The sequence below is a fragment of the Meleagris gallopavo genome, chromosome 5 (genome assembly GCF_905368555.1).
Source record: "Meleagris gallopavo chromosome 5, MGAL_WU_HG_1.1, whole genome shotgun sequence".
In the NCBI taxonomy this organism is placed as follows: Eukaryota; Metazoa; Chordata; class Aves; order Galliformes; family Phasianidae; genus Meleagris; species Meleagris gallopavo.
The window spans coordinates 57,342,307-57,364,688 of NC_139408.1; the positions used below are offsets into that span (position 1 = coordinate 57,342,307).

Sequence of the window (22,382 nt, forward strand, 5' to 3'; positions counted from 1 at the left end):
ACCAAGCAGCTAAAAGCAGGCAGGCTGCATCCCTACGGCTCAAAAGTACTACTAAGGCAACACTTGCTTTTGTCTGCCTAAAGCCTAAAAGACCAAGGCAGGCCCATTTAAGCCAATACAGCACCTAGCCCTCCTAAAACAGGCATGGTAATGGGATACAAACCACAAAAACAGTCACAGAAAGCAGTCAGACACAGATAAATGGGGCAGGGAGACCATTTATTGAGAGAGGCTACACCAAGACGCTGCAGGTGGGACGGGGAGGCCCGAGGAAGCCGCAGGATCCGCTGGTGACAGCCTCATCCTGCCAGCGCTCAGTCCAGCTGCAAAAGAACGACAAGAGCATGAGGCACCAGCAGGGAAACGCAAAGCCCTCCCAGCCCAACGCAGCCCCAGCGCTCACCTTGATGAAGCCGATATCCTTGGCGTACTGGCGGAAGCACTGCCGGCACATGTTCAGCCCGTACTTACGGATCAGGCCGTGGCGGTTGGAGCACACGCGGCTGCGGAGAGAAAAGGGAGCGGTCAGGGCGGGTAATGGCGGCGCGAAGCGAGGAGGGAGACCCAGAGAGAAAAGGACACAGCGATACAACAGTCCTAAAAACCCCGCCCACCCCCGGGACGAACACCGACCACGAGCGGGAGCCCTGGCCGAATTTCCTGGGATGGCTCCAGTAGAGCTGCTGGTGCCCCATGCTGCCTGCCGCGCTCCGAGCCACGAAAGAAAGATGGCGGCCCGCGCATGCGCTAATCAACCCTGCGCGGCTTCCCGCCCTGCACCGCGGCGCGGCCCTCACACCGCACAGAGCACAGGCGCAAGAGCGCGGAGGGCAGCGCGTGCGCAGAGCGTGCCGCTCCCCCCTCCCTCCGCGACGTGACGTCAGCGGTGAGCAGAGTTATAGGAGCGGCGTTTCAGTGGAGCCGCTGCCGGGCGCGGTGGCGCACGCCTGTAATCCCAGCTACTCGGGAGGCTGAGCCCGCCGGATCGCTTGAGCCCAGGAGTTCTGGGCTGCAGTGCGCTATGCCGAGCGGGCGTCCGCGCTAAGGCCGGCATCAATATGGTGAGCCCCGGGGAGCCGAGGCACACCAGGTTGCCTAAGGAGGGGTGAACCGGCCCAGGTCGGAAACGGAGCAGGTCAAAACTCCCGTGCCGGTCAGTAGCGGGATCGCGCCTGTGAATAGCCACTGCAGCGTAGCCTGGGCAACACAGAGAGACGCGGGTTCCTTTTGCCCGCCCAACGCAACCCTTTTGCCCACCCGCGACCCCCTACCCCCCAGTACTGCCTCGTGCGCGCAGCGCCTCCTGCTGGCAGCACCGCGCCACTGCAGGCTCTGCAGCGCCTCCTACTGGCTGAGAGCAAATCGTACAGCTGCGTAATCTCCATCTCCCTTTTCTTTTTTTATTTTTATTTTTTTTATTTTCCAAGCCATCTCCTCTTGTTCTATCACCACACCGCACTCTCAGCCTGTCCCCGTACCGCAGGTGCGAGTCACCGTCCCTGGAGGTGCTCAAGAATCGCAGGATGTGGCACTGAGGGACACAGTGTGGGGGTGGGATATCAGAGGGCTTTTCCAAGCGGGGCGGTTAGAAAAGCGGTTCTTTGGCCCCACGATTCCCGCTCCGCCCCGCCGCTAGGTGGCGCTCGCTCCCGGCGCTGCAGCTCTGGCCGCTCCTCCCTTCCCCACGCCTTCCCTTCCCGCCCTTCCGGAAAGGCGGGAAGGCGGGAAGGGAAGGCGAAGGGAGGGGAGGAGCGGCCGGCGATGCGGCTGCAGTGCGATGTGGAGGTGGTGAGCCGGCTGCTGCCCACCTGCGGGCTGCGGGGCCGCGGTCGCGGCACCAGAGCTCTGCTCTCCCTCGGCCGCGAGCCCGGCCGGGCGCGGGGCGGCGTGTGCCTGATGGTTTGCACGGCGCGGAACCGGCCTGGAGTTTGCTACCGGGTGAGGCTGAGGGCTGGAGGACCGCGCGGGTTTCCTCCCCGCCCTGCTCAACGCCCGCTGTTCCTCTGCAGGTTCGGGACAACGTGGAGCGGTTCTTCACCCGCTTCGTGGAGGAGGGCAAAGCCACCGTGAGACTGAAGGAGCCCCCCGTGGATGTGTGCCTCAGTAAGGTGGGTGGGGTGCACACATAGAACGGCCTGGGTTGCAAAGGAGCACAGTGCTCACCCAGTTCCAACCCCCTGCTGTGTGCAGGTCGCCAACCAGCAGCCCAGGCTGCCCAGAGCCACATCCAGCCTGGCCTCGAATGCCTCCAGGGATGGGGCAGTGTATTTTGCGGGTCTGTGTTGGGCTTTTTGCCCTCAGCGGGTCTGCTGCACTGCACACAAGGTCTGACAGCTCCATAATCTCCTGTTTCCTTCATCTCTCGTTTAACTCTGGAACACAGGACTTGTGTGGTGCTGAAGCACACTAATTCAGTATTCTGATATCTTTTCCATTGGGAAAGTATTGGACTTGTGGCAGAAAATTACTTTCTGAATGCTTTTTTTCCTGCATGTTTGTCTTGGTGTTTTTCTCAACATGTTCTTAGAGACATTATAGCACTTTTATGTAGGTATTGTGGAGGAAACCTGTTTTAAACACCCAGAACACAAAGTACTCTTATTTTCAACTCATGTAAACAGTGTAAACTTACTTATACATCCCAGTGTGTTTAGCTCTTGGCTCTCACACCAAGAGAGCCAAGAAATATTGCCTGCAACTTCATTCCATCGGTGATTTGTTTTACTTGGTCTTTACAGATGTGGAGTACTTTTTCTCCTTCCTTTCCACTTTGGTTTGCTCTTTACTTGGGAGCATGACAGCTCTGCCTGTGGTTGGGGAGAGTTGCCTTGTATGTCCTATCTCTATTCACCCTCTGCTTACAAGGGTGGATGGTGATAGGACAAGGGGGAATGGTTTTAAACTGAGACAAGAGAGGTTTAGGTTGGATATTAGGAGGGAGTTTTTCAGCCAGAGGGTGGTGAGGCACTGGAACAGGTTGCCCAAGGAGGCTGTGGGTGCCCCATCCCTGCAGGCATTCAAGGCCAGGCTGGATGTGGCTCTGGGCAGCCTGGGCTGCTGGTTGGCGACCTGCACACAGCAGGGGGTTGGAACTGGATGAGCACTGTGCTCCTTTGCAACCCAGGCCATTCTAGGATTCTGTGATGTGTTTTAGGCTGGCTGAGATGATAGATGTGAGCAGTCCTGCAGAACCAAGCTTTAGATGTGCAATTCCCCCCTCTCAGGAGGATATCTCATCAGAATAAGTAGATGCGCATGGGTTAATTAAGTCTTTGCTTTCCCTCCACGTGTTGGTGTAAACTGTCCTTCAATCACCTTGCAGGTTAGGAGCATCACAGTGTGTGGGGCTGTTTTTCTTACTTTCTATTTAGCTGAGAGTTCTGTCCTTTGTTCCTTTTCTGAGTGCCCACAGAGTGTGGTGGATCTGTGCTATTCAGAGAGGTTTGTTTTGTATGCCGTTTGTTCTTAAATACTGTAAACAGCACATCAGTGGAATGAGCCTGAATTGTTTCCCCTTTCATCGCCCTGCTGAGCTGGTATCACCTGATGATGAGTGTTTACAAGGGTGGATAGTGATAGGACAAGGGGGAATGGTTTTAAACTGAGACAGGGGAGGTTTAGGTTGGATATTAGGAAGGAGTTTTTCATCCAGAGGATGGTGAGGCACTGGAACAGGTTGCCCAAGGAGGCTGTGGATGCCCCATCCCTGCAGGCATTCAAGGCCAGGCTGGATGTGGCTCTGGGCAGCCTGGGCTGCTGGTTGGCGACCTGCACACAGCAGGGGGTTGGAGCTGGTTGAGCACTGTGCTCCTTTGCAACCCAGGCCATTCTGTGATCTCTGTCTGCACAAAATAGTTCCAGAAGTTATTGTACAGATGAGTGCAAGAATAATGAACCTTTAATGCCATGCTCGTGTTTTCCTGCAGGCAAATGTCAGCAATCTAAAGACTTTCCTTTCAGCTCTGAGACTGGCTCACCAACAGACCGACGTCGCTGCTCTCCCACTCTCAGCTTTGGTACCAGCCAAGACCTCAGAAGTTGAGAAGCCTAAAACAAAAATGATCATCACTTCCAAAAGGGACTATCCTCTCACCAAGAGCTTCCCCTATTCCCTCGAACACCTCCAAGCCTCGTACTGCAAACTGGCTCGGATCGACACGCGTGTGCTGTGTCTGAAGAAGCTGCGAAAATTAGACCTGAGTCACAACCACATAAAGCAGCTGCCAGCCACCATCGGTGAGCTGGTCTTCCTTCAGGAGCTGAACCTGCACGACAATCACCTGGAGTCCTTCAGCAGTGCTCTGTGCAGCTCTACCCTTCAGAAATCTCTCCAGTGCTTGGACCTCAGCCAGAACAAAATTAAAGCACTCCCAATTCAGTTCTGCCAGCTGCGAGAACTTGTTAATTTAAATCTGGATGACAATGAGTTGATCAGGTTGCCATTCAAGATTGGCCAGTTGGATCATCTGCGCTTTCTGTCAGCAGCTCGAAACAAACTGCCCTTCCTGCCCAGCAATTTTAGGAAACTCTGTCTTGAGAACTTGGATCTCTTTGGAAATCCTTTTGAACAGCCCAATCCCCTTCTTCCCAACATACAATTGAAAATACCATTGACTTTATTAGAGTGTGCTGCAAGAGCTACTGTAAATTACAGGTAAGGGTAGCATGATGGGCACAAGTTTCACCTCTGTCTCAAACCCACTCAGCTTCCCTGGTTTGTTTTTTTTCCCATTAGTGGGAACTGCTCTTCACAATGCTCAAGTTGCTTTGAATTCTGCTCATAAATTAATGCCATTATTATCTGGGATACCACCAGTTCCAGCAGTAAATTGGGAGCTTGGTAGCATTTAGAGAATGCTGTAGATTGAAATGAGTTGTATCCACAGGATGAGGGCACCATAACAGAATATTCTTGCCCAGCCATAGGAAAAGATTCAGTTCTATAATCCTGAACTGCTTCCAGCTCTTTGTATGCAGGAGCTTGTCCTCTTGTGTTACAGCAGATTTTATGGCTTGGGTCGTGTTTTCTGTTGGGCTCTGGCTTGGAAATAGCTTTCAAACATGCTTGCCCTTCATCTTGTGCTCATATTAAACTATGCTAAAACCACGTGGGAATATCCAGCCCGTAGCTGTCCCCATATGAGAACAGCATTGGCAGAACATTACCCTGTGCCACACAGCATTGAGGTCAGGCTGCTTTGCGTGGTGCAGAAGCTGAGCAGTGTTAGAAAGAGGCATTCCAGTAAGTCATTGCCCTGCTGCCCAGGCTGCTGGGTTTGCTGTTGTCTGTTCTCCTCTCCCCTGCCCTCACACCACTTACAGCTCTCACTGTGTGCCCCTGCCTGTGGTACCGTCTGTTGCCATCCCCACTCTGCTCTTCTGGGTGGAAAGGCAGAGAGACAGTGGAAGAGAGTCACGGGTACAGACAGGTGGTGAGATAAAAGACCTGAGGTTCTCCTAACCTGCTTGGTGTGCCCGTTCCTGCCTTGGGGTGGGGAGAGCCCAGCAATCTTGGGCTGATTGCTCAGCAGTCCGTGCTCCAGGTGTTTGCAGGCACACGGGGCACACCCTGAAGATGAGGTGAGCAGCCAAGCGTTCAGGTTCAAAACTTGCCCACTTCTGACCTTGCATAAATCACAGTGGGCTTGCAGTGCTTTGCTTTCTGCTGCAGGAGGCTCAGGAAGGTGGGGGCAATGGAATCAGCACCTGCTCAGATCTGTGGGAGCACCACTGGCAGCGTGCTGTGACTGGTACAGCAGCACTGAGGGAAGGAACGCTGTGGGGCACTGTGTGCAGGGCTTTCTTCCCTCTCCCCCCCAGAAAAAAGTAGCAGGTAGGCAACAGGCATTCTGTGTTCACTGGGTATGAGAATTAACAGAGGAAGAAACAGGAGTGACTATAAGCTGTGAAAACCTTGAGAAAGGAAAAAAATGACACAAAAGCAAACACTTGGAAATCAACCTTCGCAGTGGCATTCTGGGCAAGCACCAGAGCTGTGATTGTTTGTCCTGACTGGAAAAAAGGATGTCCTGAAATTGAGCTGGTGACAAAAACCACAGGAGCCTGACCTGTGTGAATGATGGCACGCTGAAAGAATGGGACACGTAGGTGTAGTGATATGAGTCAGACTTACTCTGCCAGTCCTGCGTGACAGCTGGTGGCTTCCACACACCTGGAAGTTAACGCAGCACACAGAAATTCTTGTTGTGTGCCCCAAAAGCAGTGCCACTCTGCTGCGAGTTTAAACTGAAGTGATTCTGTTGTGTCGGTGACAACAACACCTTAACAAGAGAGCCTTAATTTCTCAAGAGCAGCATAGAAGGCTCACTTCTACCTCTGTGCACCCTGCAGGTTTGGGATGCTGCTTCCTCATGTCAGAATGACAGCAGCCTCGGGGGTACCTGGCTCAGCTGGGTGACCTGCCTGGCTGACGAGAGGGCAGGGCAAGCATTTACCGTGGGTGCATTTTTGCTTCATCTTCTCACATCCATTTCTCTCTTAATTCCCTGACACTATGATTCAGGCTGCTGTGATTTGTGGGAATCCCTGCTTCTTGGTGCAGTGTTTTCTGGAGGTCAAATCCTTGGCACTTGGGGGTCAGAAACACAGCCATGTGGTATCTGTGGCTCCCTCAGAAAGCGGCACATCTCAGCTTTGTGCTGGGGATGGTCTCACTTTGGCACTGACAGCGTGCAGCACCGCTGTGTTTGAGTGACACTGATTGATTTCACCTCCTGCTCTTGTCCAACAGAATCCCATACGGTTGTCAGCTGCTGCCTTCCCACCTTTGCAAAGATCTGGAAGTGGCCAAGACCTGCCAGTGCGGGAGCGCCTGCCTGAGCAGCTTCATTCAGCTGACGGTGACCATGAACCTGCACCACGTGGCTCACACCGTCGTCCTGGTGGACAACATGGGCGGCACGGAGGCGCCCATCATCTGCTACTTCTGTTCTCTGGGCTGCTATTCCCAGTTCCTGGACAGGTACCTGCAGAGCAGCGCCGACCACTGACAGCCCTGTTCTCACAGGAGCTGCTGGAGGTTCTCTGTGTCGCAGCCCTGCGTGCAGGGACGCGGTGCCCAACTGCTGCTGGAGCCTCTGCCATGAGCAAGAAATGCTCGTTGAATGAGAATGTACTCAGTCGGGTTCTCCTTACTGCCTGTGCTTCTAAAAGGGGCCTTTTGTTGTTGTTTTTTTACTGAACTATTTGTATCTCTTTGTAATAGAAACACCTTTTCTAAACTCACGAGCTGTGCTTTGTCTCCTTGGGCGTTGTGCAGATTGAATCCCACGCTGGGGGTTCCTGGTGTGTAATGGTGATGTCAGAAAGACCCGGGAGTTCTTCACTCCGATGTGTAAAGGCTTCTTCACTCCGGTATTTTAAACGTTCCTGTACCGTTCTGTGATATTAAATGCTGAAACTGCTCTGTGCGTGTGGTGTATCGTCCCATCGGTACGGCTGGGAAAGACCTCTCGTTAGGATCCACCGCTCGAGCGGCTCCACGGACGGTGCTCCCTCATCTCCCCGGGCAACGCGATCGGACCCCGCTCCCCACACGCAGACAGACACACACACACACACAGACACACAGACGGACGCACGCAGCTCCGCCCCGCCGGAAGCCCCTCTCAAAATGGCGTCGCCGGCGGCCAATGAAGACGCGGCGGCGTTGGACGCGGGCGCCCTATGGCGGGCGGCGACGTGTGAGCGTGGGGCGGCGGCGGCGCGCACACGCGCGGAGCGGGGAGCGGGAGCGGCGGCGCCGGCGGCAGCGCGGCCGCCGGCGGCGGGAGGATGAGGCTGCGGATCTACAAGCGGAAGGTGCTGTTGCTGGCGCTGGCGCTGGCGGCCTGCGCGCTGGTGCTGTGGGGAGGCGGGGGGACGGGCGGGCGGCGGAGGCAGCAGCAGCCGCAGCAGCGGGGCGGCACCGGAGAGCCGCCGCGGGTCAGCGAAGCGCCGCGCCGCCCCGCCGGCGCCAGCAACGCCTCGGCCTCGGCCTCCGCCGCCGCCCCGACCGCCGGCGCGGAGAACGGCACGCTGAGCTACCGCTCGCTCGTCTACCGCCTCAACTTCGACCAGCCGCTGCGCAACGCGGGGCGCTTCCCGGCCCGGCCCGGCGGCCCCGACGTGGTGCTGGTGGTGCAGGTGCACGACCGCGCCGAGCACCTGCGGCTGCTGCTCGAGTCCCTGCGGCGCGCGGCGGGCGTGGAGAACGTGCTGCTGGTGCTGAGCCACGACCTGTGGGCCGAGGAGCTGAACCGGCTGGCGGCCGGCGTGGACTTCTGCCCGGTGCTGCAGGTCTTCTTCCCCTTCAGCGTCCAGCTGTACCCCCGCGAGTTCCCCGGCCACGACCCCCGCGACTGCCCCCGCGACGTGGGCAAAGCGGCGGCGCTGCGCCTGGGCTGCCTCAACGCCGAGTTCCCCGACTCGTTCGGCCACTACCGCGAGGCGCGCTTCTCGCAGACCAAACACCACTGGTGGTGGAAGCTGCACTTCGTCTGGGAGCGCGTGCGGGCGCTGCGGGAGCACGCCGGGCCCATCGTCTTCCTGGAGGAGGACCACTACCTGGCGCCCGACTTCTACCACGTCCTCAAGCGGCTGTGGGCGCTGCGGCAGCGCGACTGCCCCGAGTGCCAGCTGGTCTCGCTGGGCTCCTACGCACTGGGCCGCGGGGGCTTCGCCGGCCGCGCCGACAAGGCCGAGGTGAAGACGTGGAAGTCCACGGAGCACAACATGGGCATGGCCTTCGGCAGAGACACCTACCAGAAACTCATCGAGTGCACGGACGCCTTCTGCACGTACGACGACTACAACTGGGACTGGACGCTGCAGCACTTGACTGTCTCGTGTCTTCCAAAGTTCTGGAAGGTGCTGGTACCCGAAATCCCGCGCGTGTTTCACACGGGAGACTGCGGCATGCACCACAAGAAGTCCTGCAGGCCGTCCTCCCAGAGTGCCAAAATCGACTCTCTGTTGAGCAGCAACCGGCAGTACCTGTTCCCCGAGACGATGAGCGTCAGCAAAAGGTACTCCATGGCCCCCCTGTCCCCTCACGTCAAGAACGGAGGCTGGGGGGACATCCGGGACCACGAACTCTGTAAGAGTTACCGCCGCCTCCAGTGAGGACCGCGCTCGCAGCCTTCTCCTTTTTGAACTGCCCCATCCCGTCTTTTACAGACACACACGTGTATAAAGAGAAAAACAAACAAAAAACAAGCATTTATGAGTTGGTTTCTGCTTTAATATGAATAAACATTCATGTCAAAGGTGTCCCAAAACGTTCATCTCTGGTGTACAGAGCTCGGCAGCGCTGTGTGCGGCCGGGCTGTGGGAGCAGCGTGGATGGTTGTGCTCTGTGCTGCGCTCACTTGGAGGAGGAAGAGGAGGAGAGAGCTCTGCTCCAAGCACATCTTTGCAGTGCTCGCTGTGTACGCTTTGGTTTCTTTTTCTGCACCGTGTCCTGGGGCAGCGCGTTGCCTCCCTGCCATCCGCGGCGCCGTGCTGTGCCGGGTGGTTGGCCGCGTGTTGGTGAATATATGAAGGAAAAAAGAAAAAAAAATCATTGTTTTTACTACGATGTAGATAAATATATACAATTTTTTTAGTTCTGCCAAAATAAAATTCAGTTGTTTTGTAATGCTGGAGGAGTTCTTCATTATCCCGTAAAGGTGATGGCCTCTTGTGTTGCTGCGGAGCCGGGACGTGGGGCGGTGTCCATCAGCCTGCATTGAACTTCATTGTGGTTTGAATGAATGGCACTAATGGAGGTAGAATAGAGGAACAGCTGTGTGGTGTCCCCCAGCTTGCATTGGAGCTGTCAGCAGCGTGAAATGGGAGCAGTGCTGGGTGATAGAAGGGGCTGAGTGGAGGTGAAAGCAGCAGAGCCCTTCGTTAACAGCCAGCGCTCGTCAGTCTGCGTTAAGGTGATGGCACAGCACCACTGGCAGCAGAGAGGTTTTGTGGAACACGAGAGTGTTAGCAAATGAAGCTGCTAGTGAAGGTGGTACAGGTAGATCTTATGTTGAGGGATGCTGGGGGGAATGTGAAGAACCAGCTTTGTTTCTTAATCAGATGGAATAGGGCTGGTGTCGTTAGACCAGTGACAGCAGCACACGGGGACACGGGCAGCTCTTCCCTTCTTCCCCACTTTGACACCACTTTAGGTTGTGAGCGTGTTACTGAAATGTTCTTGCCAGAGCAAGCTAGGTTTTGTGAAATAGTCCAAATAATACAAAATGTTTATTCTGAATGTGCCATGATAAACTGCATTTTTGTTACGGGTAATTTGAGTGCCAAGATTTTGTATGAGCTTTGGTATTTGCTACATTTCATTGTTCCACAGTCAGGGCTGATGCTGAGAACAGCAGTGCGGGCTGTGTCAGCTCCCCCCATCCCTCCCCCAGAGCTGCACCACCATGGGCTCACCTTCCCTGCACAGCCCCCACCCCAGGCTCTGTGTTCCTAGGGACTTCTGCACATGCAGCTCACAGAGCAACATGGGGGCAATTCCAGAGCTGCTGTGAAACACGTCCCATTTAATTGTGTTCTGAAGAATTACGGTCTTGTGCAACTCAAAAACCAGAAGCAGAAGCGGTCAGAATGGGAATTGAAAGTTTACTGTAGATATGTTCTCCTGGTTATTGCACTTCAGAGAGGAGGAGCCCGCAGCGTGCTGCAGCTCTCATAGAGCTGCTTCTCAACAGCGCATCTGGGTGAAGGGAATCAGTTCCAGAAGTCGCCCGCACTGAGCAGACGGCCACGAGACAGGATGGTTTTATTGCACGGTTGTGTTTGTTCAGCTGAGAGACGGGGCTGTGCTTGGATGCTGCATCACTGAAAACATGTACTAGGGCAGAATATGTGGTATAAATGCTAATTATTTCTAGGAGACTAATTAGAACTTCTCCGTGTAATTAGGAATTTCATTTGATTGCTAGAACTCGGCGGCTGCCTAATCCTGCAGTTATCACAAAATGAAGGGTTTGAGCAAATGATGAACACTGCTCATTTCTAGGTGGACTAAATACAGCGGCTCCTGAGGGAGCCATTAGAAGAAGGATATACAACTACTCTGTGTAATTTGGCAACAGATTAAGAAAGTTACATAAACAATAAAGAGGCACTGTCTTCCAGGAGCGCAGAGCTTCAGCTGCATCGTTCCTGTCAGTGAAATTATTTCAACCCATACGTATGATTAAAGGAAACTTAGACCTATTAACTTCAGAAAGTATTAATGGCTTAAGTGTTCTTCGTTGACAGATTAAAGTTTCAGAAGGAACCCGGTTCTGCTTTCAGCCCTGCAGCCATAAACCACAGTCAAACACGAGGAGGAAATGCTGGCGTGGCCCTGCTAGTCCAGTTCATACAGCACGGAGTTCTGGAAGGCGATGCTGCAGTGTGTGCTGTGATCTGTAATGCTCTGCACACTCCCATCCTCACCCACCTCCTGCAGGATTGGGGATGCAGCTGGGCTCCCCGCTCCCCCTGCCCGACCCCCCTCCAGCCCCAGGCCCGCAAATGCCTCATCTAAAGCTCGCTCTTTTCCCCCAGGTTTGCCAGGAAGCGCTGCACCGGTGTCAGAAGGTTCCTGCTGCAAACAATGCTGTGAACTTCCATCCACTTCTCCTATTGTTTCAGTTGTTAAAAAAGATGTGGCAGCTCGCTGGCTTTCTGTAGGCCGTTCCTCAGCCGTGTCAGAGGCGGTACGCTCTGGCTCTGGCTCTGGCTCTGTTTGGAGGTGGTCCCCGTTGTTCTTCGCAGCGACGTCTCCTCCTGAGCTGCTCACTGCTTGGTTGGTTTCATCACGTTCAGAACAGGCTGCTTCCTGCGGCTGGGGAGAAAATACATTCATTGTTTTATATCTGAAGCTGACCAGGCAGCCCGTGCTGCTGTGAATGCAGGCAGGGATGCTCGTTTCTCCCCCCAGGAAGCAGTCAATGTGGAGCAGAGGTTTTCCTGATCCCGTGCAGTGGGAATGAGGGGCCGAGAGGCTGCTCGCTTCCTCAGGGTTTCCTCTTCATTAGGAAACACTACTGGGCGGCTTCCATGTGGTCATGGCTTATAATGTAATTAACAGAGTGGAAAAAGGCAAGCCACCGTGCCCAGGGGTGACAACATCAGCCAGAGGAGCCGAACTCTCATTGCGAGGAGCAGGTTTTAACCTTACAGTGAGGGAAACGACCGTCTTGCTGTTTGAGAACATAGGGACTGGCATGTGGGCTGCCTTTCTCCATCAGCCTCAGTGAGTTCACTGAGGAATTGCTCTGTTTGCCTCAGGAGAGTGTGAGCTGTGCCACCTGCTGCTGCCTGATCCCCACAGGTGGCACGGCCTCCCACCAGCAGGCAGGGGGCAGCTGGGCACGGGGCTGCGCTGCCTGCATCACAGCTTCCTTGACCCCAGAGCCGTGGCTCACTCTGCTAAGAACCAAAAGAAATACTTTTAAGAGTCTGAGACCCAATTATTCACAAACAAAATTCTCCAGGTTTTCACTGTCCTTGTGATAAGGTAGAGCATGAAACACTGGCAGCAACAGAACTCTCTCTGCCCATCCTAAGGAGCCCTCCACATGTCAGCCACCAGCAACAGCTTCCTGTCCTCCCTCCTGCCCCAAGTCCCTGGGGTAAGCCCAGCTCTGCTTACCAGGCTCCACCCAACTGTTGTATATAGGAAGGACGTGGAGCATTCACTTATTTAGCTCAACGCTAAGAATGTTCTGGTTTTGTTCAGAAGACATCTGCCCTGATTTGTTTGCAGCATGCTGTCATCACCTGGATGCACATGGAACTGCTGTAAAGAAGGCACACTAGCTAACTAGTTGGCCACTTTTCTATCAGCAAGAGACAGTGCATGGATGCCACTGTGTATTCCTGCGAGGTGAAAGAACGTCTTCAATGACTGCATCACGGCTCTCCACCTTCCCAGTGAAATATAATGAAGTTTCAATCCCTTGGTGACATTAAATGGCACAAACGTGAACCTCTTCCTACAAACTGACACCAATGCTTACGAATACACCATAAGCCATGTTTTTTTGTGCTATATCAAGACAGAGCTGTTTCACTCAAGCTGATGCTGAAGTATAGAAATCAGTCAGCAGCATGTACTGCTGCTAGAGCTCCTTACCTTCAGCCTGATCTGACTTCTGTCCTCAGACACATCGAGCACCTCAATTAACGTCTGAGCTTCCAGGTCCGACTGCGTGCACGAGGAGGGGCACAGAACAGTGCGTAGGAATCCATCAACGTTTTCTTCACTGACAAATAACCTCTCCTAAAGAAAAGAAAGAGCAGTTTATGTTCATTCTGTCCCATACTTCAGAGGTATTGGAGCAAGAAACCCACATGGAACAACGCCGGGAGCCCGAATCACAAAGCAGCAGTCCCAGAACTCACTTGTGGGTACAGATTCTGCGTGGGACACTCAGAAGGGACGCAGTGAAGCCAACACAGAGCAGCACTTAGCTCGTGTTGATTACAGTGCAGAGGAAAATAACGTGCTTTCTCTCTTTGGATCCACAATTCATATACAGATCTGAGGAACGATTCGCAGCGATGCAGTTCTGCTGTCCTCACCTGTCCTACCATCGGGGGTCTCGAGCACACAGGGATTTGTTTCAGCCCCTTGCTTTGGGAAAACTCACACACCTGAGGCATTCAAACCTCCTGAAGCCACAGCCATGAAACATGCATGACAGTATTCCTTTCACATCCACCTGAGAAGGCTCCTCAAGTCTCCCCTTAGGCATGAGCCAGGAGTGGCTGGAAGAAGCAGAGAGGTACCCAAGGCTCACACAGGCTGGGGCAGGTCCTGAGGCTGTGTCAGCTGCGGTTCAGCAGCAGCACCAAACACGTTGCCACAGGTTTTAAGATTTCAATCACTTCCAGTTAATGAACAGCCCTAAAACACATCCTGGAGGAGCAGTTTCCTAAGTGTGGTGGAGCCCGGTGCTCCTATTCTTCCAAAGACATCCGCTTAAGGCAATGCTTAAGACAAACCTCACTCAGCACAGCAAAACCAGTTCAACCCAGAGGGCTGCTGGGAGAATCACCTTTCCATTCAGCAGTGAACACTTGAGTTGGAAACAGGAGGAGTAAGTTGCAAGGCTTCTGCTGTCACTTATATCCAAAACATCTCATTCTCTCATACCCTCTTGTCAGCCCAACGAAGGTTACATCCAGTTAGCAGAACCACCTTGCAGCCTGAGCAATAGGTAGTTCTGCACATTTTTGCCCCCTATGGATGCAGCCTTACGCACACTCAGATGCTGCACTGTTTCTAAGGTACAACACTTAACAAAATCTGTATGGGAAAAATAAAATAGCTCCCTATTATTTTCACTAGTTAGTGCAGGAATTGTCACAAGTGGAAACTTCCGCAAAGCTTCAACACAACAGGCTCAGCATCTAGACGAGGACAAGAAGTCACTGCTCGTGCTGCTGCTTGCACCATTCTGTCTCTCACCATTCTGCAGGTCTCGTACCAGCTTTGTGCTGTACTCCCACAGCCCTGCACTTACAGTTCAAGGAAGTAGTCAAAGTCTCAAAGCCAGCAGCCAGGCGGGAATGAAAGCAGCAGGTGCTGTTGGCACAAGCAGTGCCATTTGTTACCAATACAATGACTGTCATTAGCGTGTTCAGACAACCAGCAACTGTAATTCAAACTCTGCGTTCACAGCGAGCATATGCCAGGCCATTTCTACTCCTGCAGATGTTATCAAGGCACAGACTTCGGCAAGAAGTCATTCAGCAATGTATTTAAAAACCTGTTTGCTCTGGCCTGTAAATGCAGCAGCAAATGACGAGCCTGTACAGTGATTTCAGTGACCCTATAAAGAAATTATTGCATCTTAAATTGTTTGTTTTTTGCTATCTATGATACTGTTGTAGCAGCTCAGAACTGCATTTGCTCTTCCCCGTGGCTCTCAGCCATGCCCTCACACGGCTGCACTCTGAGCCCTCTGCTCTGCACTGCATATTCCAGGCCCTGACACAGGCTGCAAGGGTTTGAAAAGAAGGGCACACCTCAGGCTAACAGTATTTGTGATCTCCTGCAGGGAGAGGCTGATCCCTGAAGCACAGACCCGCATCCACAGACCCCTCTGTTTGTAGGGTCTCACTGCACGGGGCTTTGAGGCTCACGGTTCTGGGGAGTGGAGGTGCTGAACTGGAGGCTCAGAGGGGAAATTTTGGTAAGGTTTTAATGATTGCAAAGATCCAACAGCTCAAAAAGCGCTTCCATGGGCTTCATCAGTAGGTGAATGTTTCCTGACACAACCACTCTGTGTAAGAACATTATTCCCATAATGAAACTATCAATCCAAAGTTCATCAGACATTTGTTTGCTTTATAGCAGAAGCAAACTATCATCTGAATGTACTTTGGAAGGAAAAAAAAAAACAAAACAGTGACTTGGTTCTGTTCTCCTTTCCCAACATTCTCCTGTCTCCCAAAAACCTCACTAAGGGTCATGAAGTGCTGAGCCCAAAATTAAGTGAACCAAATCCAAACTTTCATAAAGTTTAAATGCAACAGGCTCATTTTCTAGCACCATTTTCTAAGACAATGCCGTCTAAGAGGTGCCCCTAACCAAGGGATATTGACTCTTTTTAGCAGTTTGGTGACTGAGAATGGTAACACTCATTGAGTGTCAAAAGAAAACATCTAACAGCTCAGATCAGCTTGGAACCGAAGGCAAAACGTGGGTGCAGTAAAGGCAGCAGGGCTGCATCCAAGCTCACAGCTGCGATCCAGCACTGCTGGCTGGATGTGCAGGCACCCTGCAGGAACACATTGCAGCAGTCCATCCATTCCCCACCTCAGAGCTCTTTCTGATAATCAGAGCCTTTAAATGCAAAGGTTTCTTGCACTCCAACAACTCCGCAGGCTGCACACTCGGTTGCCCCTCAAACCAAGACTGTTTCTCCACCAGAGTCCTAAGTCTGAGATCACTGATCACGAAGAAAGCCGAGCAGGGGAGCGGGCTCAGCCACAGTGCCTGGACACAGTCCAGAGGTTGGACACGTGGCAGTGACCAGAGGTTACAGTGCTGCAGCGTTATCTAAGGGCTCCTAGCAAAGGAAAAAACAGCAAGAGCTTTGACAGGGTCTCAGTGAGCTCTGGTGGCCAGGCCGAGCAGAAATATCACACTGTGTTCAGTAACACACCCATCAAACACTTCCCCACAAAGACATAAGCATTCCCACAGAAGTGAAGCAAAGCTTCGTGTCACTGCACAATTCTCTTTCAGATACCTGTGTTAAGTAATGCTCACAACACATCTTTCCTAAGCAAAGATTCTATATCACACAGTAGTGAAAAAGCAAGTTTCTTTGGTTGCACTGGTGGTAGGCAAGGGAAATGAATGGCAGGTGCAAATGCCGATGGGCTGCAGCAGTGAGCCAGAGAGGAGCTGCTGAGTATCCTGGCTTGTATTTCTGTTCAGAATCAAACAGGAGAGCAAACGTGACACAACAGCACTCTACAAAGCCATGGTTTCAGTAATTTCCCAACTCCAGCTCTGCTGTGAACTGGGACGTTCCAGGACACGCTGTTCTCAGAAACCTTGCCTGGCAGGCTCACAAATGTTGTTGATGGGTATTTAGCTCTCAGCTATTCTTTTTCATAACATATTTCACAAGTTCTGTTGTCTTAAAAAGAAAGGGGGGAGGTTCTCTGGTGTAGGGGGTTTCCTCAGTGTCAGCTCTTAGGACTCAGACATTTTCTCCTGGAAAAACAGGACCAGGAGAGATGGGCAGAGGGATCAACACGCTGAGGTCTGCAGCGGAGCATAACAGCCTGTGACAAACAGAACATCTGAGCCCCTGAAATATAAATCCAAGTCCAATGTTATGAAATTTCTATTTTTCATAGGATTTCTGCTCACCATGGTTTGTCCAAGGAACGAGATCACTCTGAAAGAAAAAGAAGCAATGGCTGCTGAGTACTCAGAGAGTACGGCTCAGGGTTGGTAGAGAGCTATTCATTGTGCAGCAAAGTGGGAACATCGGTGACGTTAAGAGCTATCAAATGAAGGAGTCCTTGCAGCAACACATCTGAGGTCTGGGAGGCGGAGGACTGTTGTGCTGCAGAGGTTTGCTGAAAATAAGCACTCGCTTTAGCTGGGGTGGAAATCCAGACTGCTCAGCATCTATGGAAACCGAGCTCTAAATATACCATCTTTCAGCACAGCGATTCAAGAGGCTCTGCCTTTACAAAAGGAAACCCAGTCCTTGAAGTTCTGTTTCAAGAGCGCTGTTCTAAGCGGAGCACGACTCACTCTTCTTCCATTATCTGCATCAGTCCAATTTCTGAGGAGAAAAGAGGCCATTGTGGGAACAGAAGTTCAGAAGCACGCGAGGCAGAGCTGTGCAATTACGGGCGCAGCTATCGGCATGTCGATCTGGGCAGAGGCACGCAGGAGATAAAAATGAAGCAACGTGCTGCGCTATATCGCAGCCTGGGGATGGGGCTCTGAAGACACACATTCTGCTCATGCAGCGAGCAATTATCCCAATTCATTTTGCTGGCTGTTTGGTGAGTTAATGGGAGGCAATTACACGGGCAGCATCACAGGGGACTGGAACAGCCAGCGGCGAGCTAGGCACGTTTCTGCATCACTCACCCAGCAAGGAACCTGCTCCAGGCCTTCGTCTCCCATAAGAAGCAGACTCCTAGAAGATATCAGCATGGGCATTTCCTGTCCATGAAGAACACCGGGCTCTTTGTTTGCTATCCACTGTGGGAGAAGAGGCTACAAGCAGGCAGACAGCAGAACAACCAAGAAGTAAAGGATAACATTCTGTTCACCCAGGCCACCAAAACCACCTAATGACATTCAGTGGGGCACTGCTGCTGAGCTTATCCCTCAAGTGCTCTCCTCTGTGACCGATGCAGCTACTGGCAGATCCCAAAGCAGAAAACATAGCTCTGACTTACAGGAACAGATCCAACGGAAAAAAATAACAGAGATTACAGCAGACAAATTGAGGAAACCAACATTAGTAGAGGAGAAAATACCACAGACTAATCATTAATGGACAGAAGACAGCATATAATAGTAGCTCTAATTAAATATTAATTTTTCTCACTTCATTCTGAGTGAATGCAGTTATCTGTGCTGGCACAGGCACTTCTGGGAAATAGCATAGTTCAGAAAAAAGCAAACAGAACAGATGACTTCAGATTATTCCAACTGCTTCAATTTGCTGTCCCGGATCCAAAAGGGCTGCACCACAGAAGAAATCCATCTTTTTTACTCTGCTACATAAATGAATGGCTGGAGGCCTGTGACTAATTCCAAAGCTCCTCCTACTACTACTCCATCCAAAACACTTTGCAATGCATAATAAACTCAGAACATTTAAAGATATGGGGGTTATTGTAAAAAAAAAAAAAAGTGTTGATCAAAATTCCATTGTTGAGTAGCATTTGAAAACCTTTCCATAGGAAGACATTCCCCCCCTCATAATAATGAATACACAAATCAAATATCCTAACCACAAGGCTGAGATCAAAGCATGCAAACACATCCATCAGCCAAAGCACCAGACACTGCAGAAGAATTTCCTGCTCCCAAAATGAATTTTCAGCAAGAACCCTGCAAAGAGTCACAGAAAGCTGTGCTCTGCTCCCTTACAGTGTAGGATTTTGCTATAACCATTTAAAATGATAAATGTTAATGAATGAGCATCAATCACAGTGGCATCTGCAAACCACTGTATCCTCACCCCATCATTTCTGCTAACGTCCCTGGAGAACTGCAGCAGGCTATCAGATACTCCAGGAGTAAGATTGCTAGATGTATGTTTCTGCCATAAACCAACGAGTAAGCAGACTGACATGCATCATGGCACACGATGCAAGGGATGGATATATGCAGACTAGGTGACAAAGCAGTCAGAGCGCTTCTAGTTGCCCTTCATCCCTTCCTTACCCATACAGAACAAAGGCAGCAGTTGGCACAACAGCTTCCTGAGTGCAACCTGACACTGCATCAGCAGTGCTTGCTTCCACCGATCAGCTCCAGTGCCAAACACTTTGCGCTCCCAACTGTACAGACTTGCAGGCTCCTGCCCTGCTACAAGTCGAGGAAATACACTGTAAGCAGTTCAGTGCGGGTGGTTCTCAATAAATCTATCCTCTCTGATGCCCAGCTGATCAGCTCCTCCTTCAGAGAAGCTCACAGGAAAGGTGGGTAGCCTGCTAGATGGGAAATAAACAGGAAGCTTCAGCTGCACTAATGGGATAAATGTATCTCCCTCAGAATCACACAGTATGCTCTAACTGTAGGGACTGAGCAATTAAGGCTCTGCAAGCCATCATCCCTTTGGATACACTTTGCCAGTTTTGCAGACTTGCACTCCCATGGCTTGTGATCCAAAGTGCCAAGTGTTTGATTTTCTAAAACAAAGATAAGCTGAAAGTCACGGGGCTGAAGAGTTCAGTAAGAATTACACAGCCTTAGCCCCTGCTCACATAAGTTACATGAGGCACCGAGCTTACAGAAGGGTGGATTTGATGGAGAACTTCTCCACCAAACTTGTGTGAGTGCTGTTTCACAGAGCATCTTTTGTGGAGAGTGCTGGCCCTCAGCGAGGTGTCAGCCAGATGCAGCAGACATGTTGTATTTCTCCATCACACAGAGCATCCGCTGCCTAATGGTCTTCAGAAGAAAAAAACATCTCCACAAGATTTGTAACGAGAGGATGGGGAAGCACACCAGCACAGGGGAAGACTGCTCTCAGTTACCGTGGCTACACTACTGTGTTTTGCAGCTGTAGAGGGAATGCTGAACTGAAAGGCAGATGGGTACACTCCCCTCACACCTGCATTTCAAGGAACTGCACACGTGTGTGCCTCTGGTAGATGATCAACATCTCCTTTCTTCACATACACAGGCTGCGTGAGCCAGGAGGTTGTTACAGAACAGCTGAGGTTGGAAGGGACCTCTGGAGATCATCTTACTTAACATCCTCATTTCGCAGGCTCCCCCAGAGCACAGCACTGTGATTACTATTGCTTTGCAATGTTGCTGTGAGAAACAGCTGGTGAACTTGGCAGTCTTGGCAAACACACATGGCAAAGGTTAAGGATGAAGGCTATTTTCACTCATATCAGCATTTCTTTCAGGAAAAGACTCAGCTCTGGAGGCAGAAGTCGTTCCAGCCCCAAGGACAAAGCTATCAGCTCCACAGCACGACCTCGTTCCGCTCACACGATACCAGCACTAATTCATCACGCTGACGTCTGCTACCAGCCCTGCAAGTGATAACCTAAGAGATATCACACACACAGTGCTGCGACGTGGGGAGAGCACAGCAACCCCTGGAAGCTGTTACCTGCAGAGCAGAGGCGTCGAGGCCGAAGCAGTACTTCTCCCAAAGCCCGGTGCTCTCCGCGGCCTTGGCAAGCAGGATGGCAGCGTTATGGGCGCCCACGCTGACGCTGCTCTCGGGGGCAGCCAGCCTATTGGCGGCGGGGAACTGCAGGATGAGGGCATAGGAAACGGCACCGCTGGAGAAGCGGACGCTGTAGCGGTTGGCGGCCACCTCCCCGCTGAGGCTCTGGGGCTGGATGTCGGGCACCAGCAGGAGCAGGGTGAGGGAGGCCTCGTCCTGGCGGCACCGGAAGGGAGGGCACGCGGCAGCGGCGGGACCGCAGTCACCCTCGGCCATGTGGTCGGGGCCGCCCTCGGCCGGGCATGGAAGGGGGACCCCGCCGGGAGGAGCCGGCTCGGAGCCGGCGCTCGGAGCGGGGAAAGCGGCTCCAAGCTCGGGGCCGGCGGTTGGGGAAGCGGCCTCGGAGCGGGGGGGCGGGGAGGAAGCGGCCGCCGGCTCGTCGAGGAGCTCCGGGCCGGGCCGGGGCTCCTCACGCCGCTCCCCGCCGGCCTCCCCGAGCGGCGCCCCCGGGCTGGGCGGCGGTACGACGGGCAGCGTGACCAGCAGCCGCCGCTCGGCCTTGTCGAAAACGGCGCGGCCCGCGCTCTCGTCCACGCGGTACGGGAGGCGGAGGCGGAGGCGGTAGGCGGGCCGCCGCGAGTCGAGGCGCAGCTCCCGCGGGAGGACCTCCAGCTCGGCCTGGGCGGCGGAGCGGAGCAGCGGCAGCTCCACCGTCACCACCAGCTCCCGGGGCACCGGGCCGGGCGCCGAGTCGCGGCGGTAGTCTTGCAGGTCCACGTAGGAGCGGTGGCTGACGCTCCAGCGCGGGGTAGTGGGACCCGGGGCCGGCGGGGGAGCGGCGGGAGGAGGGCCGGGTGGGGGGAGCGGCGGCGGCTCGGCGTCGGGGGGCGGCCGTGGGGCGCCGCCGGGCAGCGGGGAGCGGATGACGGGCGCCTGCGGGACGCCCTTGTAGCGGGCGCCGCGGAGCACGGAGGCGTTGGCGCGGTCGAGCTGCGCGGAGAAGCGGCTCTCCACGGCCTCCATGGCCACGTCGCTAAGCAGGCGGCGGAAGCGGGCGCTGCGGGCGGCCAGGCGGAGCGCGGCGGGGTGGAAGACCACGTCGTAAACGAGGCAGCGGCGGCCGGCCCGGCCCAGCTCCTCGCGGCCCGGCGCCAGGCTGTGGGGCAGTGCCCAGCGGTGGCCGCCCGGCTCGGCGCGGGCCTGCGGCGGGGCGACGTGCGGGTTGCTGCAGATGTTGAGGTAGCAGCGGCGGGAACCGGCCTGGCTGGTGCGCAGCACGTAGCCCGGCGTCGGGTGGATGAAGCGCACCTCCACGCCGCGCTCCCGCTCCAGAGCCGTCACCTCCTCCTCGTACAGCCGCCGCTGCTCCGGGTCGGCCAGCTCCGCCGCATACTCGGCGAACAGCGCCCGGAACCGCTCGTCGCGGAAGGCCCGCTGCAGCCGCTCCGCTTCCTCGGAGCTCAGCTCCAGCTCCTCCAGCCGCCCCGGGCCCGCCATGGCCGCACCGGTTGCTGTGGAGACGGGTAAACAAGATGGCGGCTCTGTGCCTGCCGAGCGCGTTGCTATGGCGACGATAAACAAGATGGCGGCACCTTTTTTGTTGCCATAGTGACACTAAACAAGATGGCGTTGGCGCCGTCGGCCCGTTGCTATGGCGACGCCGAGCAAGATGGCGCCCCAGCGAGCCACTACAACTGCTGCAGGCTACACCACATATAGAAATTAGCACTGCCACGTCCTGACGCATGAATTTTAAACGACCTTACCCCTGTTCCTTTTCGCCTCTTCCTGGCTGTGTAACACTATCCCCTGCCAGCACTAATCAGCCCCTGGCTAATCTGCCTTATGCCTTTCCTGCCCCAAGACAAATCCCAGCCTGTGCTGCCCTTCCTGTGGGTAGCAGAGAACTAGCTCTCAGTTCAGCTCAGCAAGGGAAAAACAGTTCTCCCTCTTCTTCACTTCCTTTCTAAAAGATATCTATTTCCT

At 53.6% G+C, this 22,382-nt stretch overlaps 4 protein-coding genes and 1 non-coding gene across 7 annotated transcripts; 3 read left to right on the forward strand and 2 right to left on the reverse strand.

Annotated features, from left to right (window-relative positions):
- Positions 1–200: 200 nt before the first annotated feature.
- Positions 201–794, reverse strand: RPS29 (ribosomal protein S29). Its single transcript, XM_003206837.4, has 3 exons — positions 634–794; positions 404–503; positions 201–323 (listed from the first exon to the last, which is right to left on the reverse strand). Exons 1-3 carry the CDS (start codon positions 693–695, stop codon positions 315–317), a joined length of 171 nt encoding a protein of 56 aa, XP_003206885.1. The 5' UTR covers positions 696–794; the 3' UTR covers positions 201–314.
- A 132-nt stretch (positions 795–926) lies between these two features.
- Positions 927–1,226, forward strand: LOC146544375 (signal recognition particle RNA). Its single transcript, XR_014883854.1, has one exon.
- A 464-nt stretch (positions 1,227–1,690) lies between these two features.
- On the forward strand, positions 1,691–7,245 carry LRR1 (leucine rich repeat protein 1). Its single transcript, XM_010712176.2, has 4 exons — positions 1,691–1,938; positions 2,010–2,108; positions 3,927–4,654; positions 6,752–7,245. Exons 1-4 carry the CDS (start codon positions 1,762–1,764, stop codon positions 7,008–7,010), a joined length of 1,263 nt encoding a protein of 420 aa, XP_010710478.2. The 5' UTR covers positions 1,691–1,761; the 3' UTR covers positions 7,011–7,245.
- Positions 7,246–7,638: 393 nt separating this feature from the next.
- MGAT2 (alpha-1,6-mannosyl-glycoprotein 2-beta-N-acetylglucosaminyltransferase) lies at positions 7,639–9,637 on the forward strand. The gene has a single exon (XM_003206835.5). It carries the CDS (start codon positions 7,795–7,797, stop codon positions 9,121–9,123), a length of 1,329 nt encoding a protein of 442 aa, XP_003206883.3. The 5' UTR covers positions 7,639–7,794; the 3' UTR covers positions 9,124–9,637.
- Positions 9,638–11,214: 1,577 nt separating this feature from the next.
- Positions 11,215–22,306, reverse strand: DNAAF2 (dynein axonemal assembly factor 2). Of its 3 annotated transcripts, none has more exons than XM_085225905.1 (4): positions 20,337–22,306; positions 17,621–17,734; positions 13,124–13,270; positions 11,215–11,830 (listed from the first exon to the last, which is right to left on the reverse strand). In XM_085225905.1, the coding sequence occupies exons 1-4, from the start codon at positions 21,891–21,893 to the stop codon at positions 11,351–11,353; spliced, it is 2,298 nt and encodes a 765-aa protein (XP_085082031.1). In that variant the 5' UTR covers positions 21,894–22,306; the 3' UTR covers positions 11,215–11,350. The 3 variants fall into 3 exon arrangements, with proteins under 3 accessions (XP_085082031.1, XP_085082030.1, XP_085082032.1); XM_085225904.1 differs by having other exon boundaries at positions 17,621–17,749; XM_085225906.1 differs by lacking the exon at positions 17,621–17,734.
- Between the last annotated feature and the right edge of the window lie 76 nt (positions 22,307–22,382).

What these genes read in the sequence shown, in the direction of transcription:
- RPS29 (XM_003206837.4), bottom strand. Translation starts at nt 695, where the DNA reads ATGGGGCACCAGCAGCTCTACTGGAGCCATCCCAGGAAATTCGGCCAG. An exon ending in GGCCAGGGCTCCCGCTCGTG is followed by an intron (nt 504 to 633) that starts GTCGGTGTTCGT and finishes TTCTCTCCGCAG; the next exon opens with CCGCGTGTGCTCCAACCGCC.
- LRR1 (XM_010712176.2), top strand. Translation starts at nt 1,762, where the DNA reads ATGCGGCTGCAGTGCGATGTGGAGGTGGTGAGCCGGCTGCTGCCCACC. An exon ending in GGCCTGGAGTTTGCTACCGG is followed by an intron (nt 1,939 to 2,009) that starts GTGAGGCTGAGG and finishes GTTCCTCTGCAG; the next exon opens with GTTCGGGACAACGTGGAGCG. An exon ending in AGAGCTACTGTAAATTACAG is followed by an intron (nt 4,655 to 6,751) that starts GTAAGGGTAGCA and finishes CTTGTCCAACAG; the next exon opens with AATCCCATACGGTTGTCAGC.
- MGAT2 (XM_003206835.5), top strand. Translation starts at nt 7,795, where the DNA reads ATGAGGCTGCGGATCTACAAGCGGAAGGTGCTGTTGCTGGCGCTGGCG.
- DNAAF2 (XM_085225904.1), bottom strand. Translation starts at nt 21,893, where the DNA reads ATGGCGGGCCCGGGGCGGCTGGAGGAGCTGGAGCTGAGCTCCGAGGAA. An exon ending in TGGAGCAGGTTCCTTGCTGG is followed by an intron (nt 13,271 to 17,620) that starts GTGAGTGATGCA and finishes TCTTTTCTTTAG; the next exon opens with GAGAGGTTATTTGTCAGTGA. An exon ending in GAAGTCAGATCAGGCTGAAG is followed by an intron (nt 11,831 to 13,123) that starts GTAAGGAGCTCT and finishes TTTTCTCCCCAG; the next exon opens with CCGCAGGAAGCAGCCTGTTC.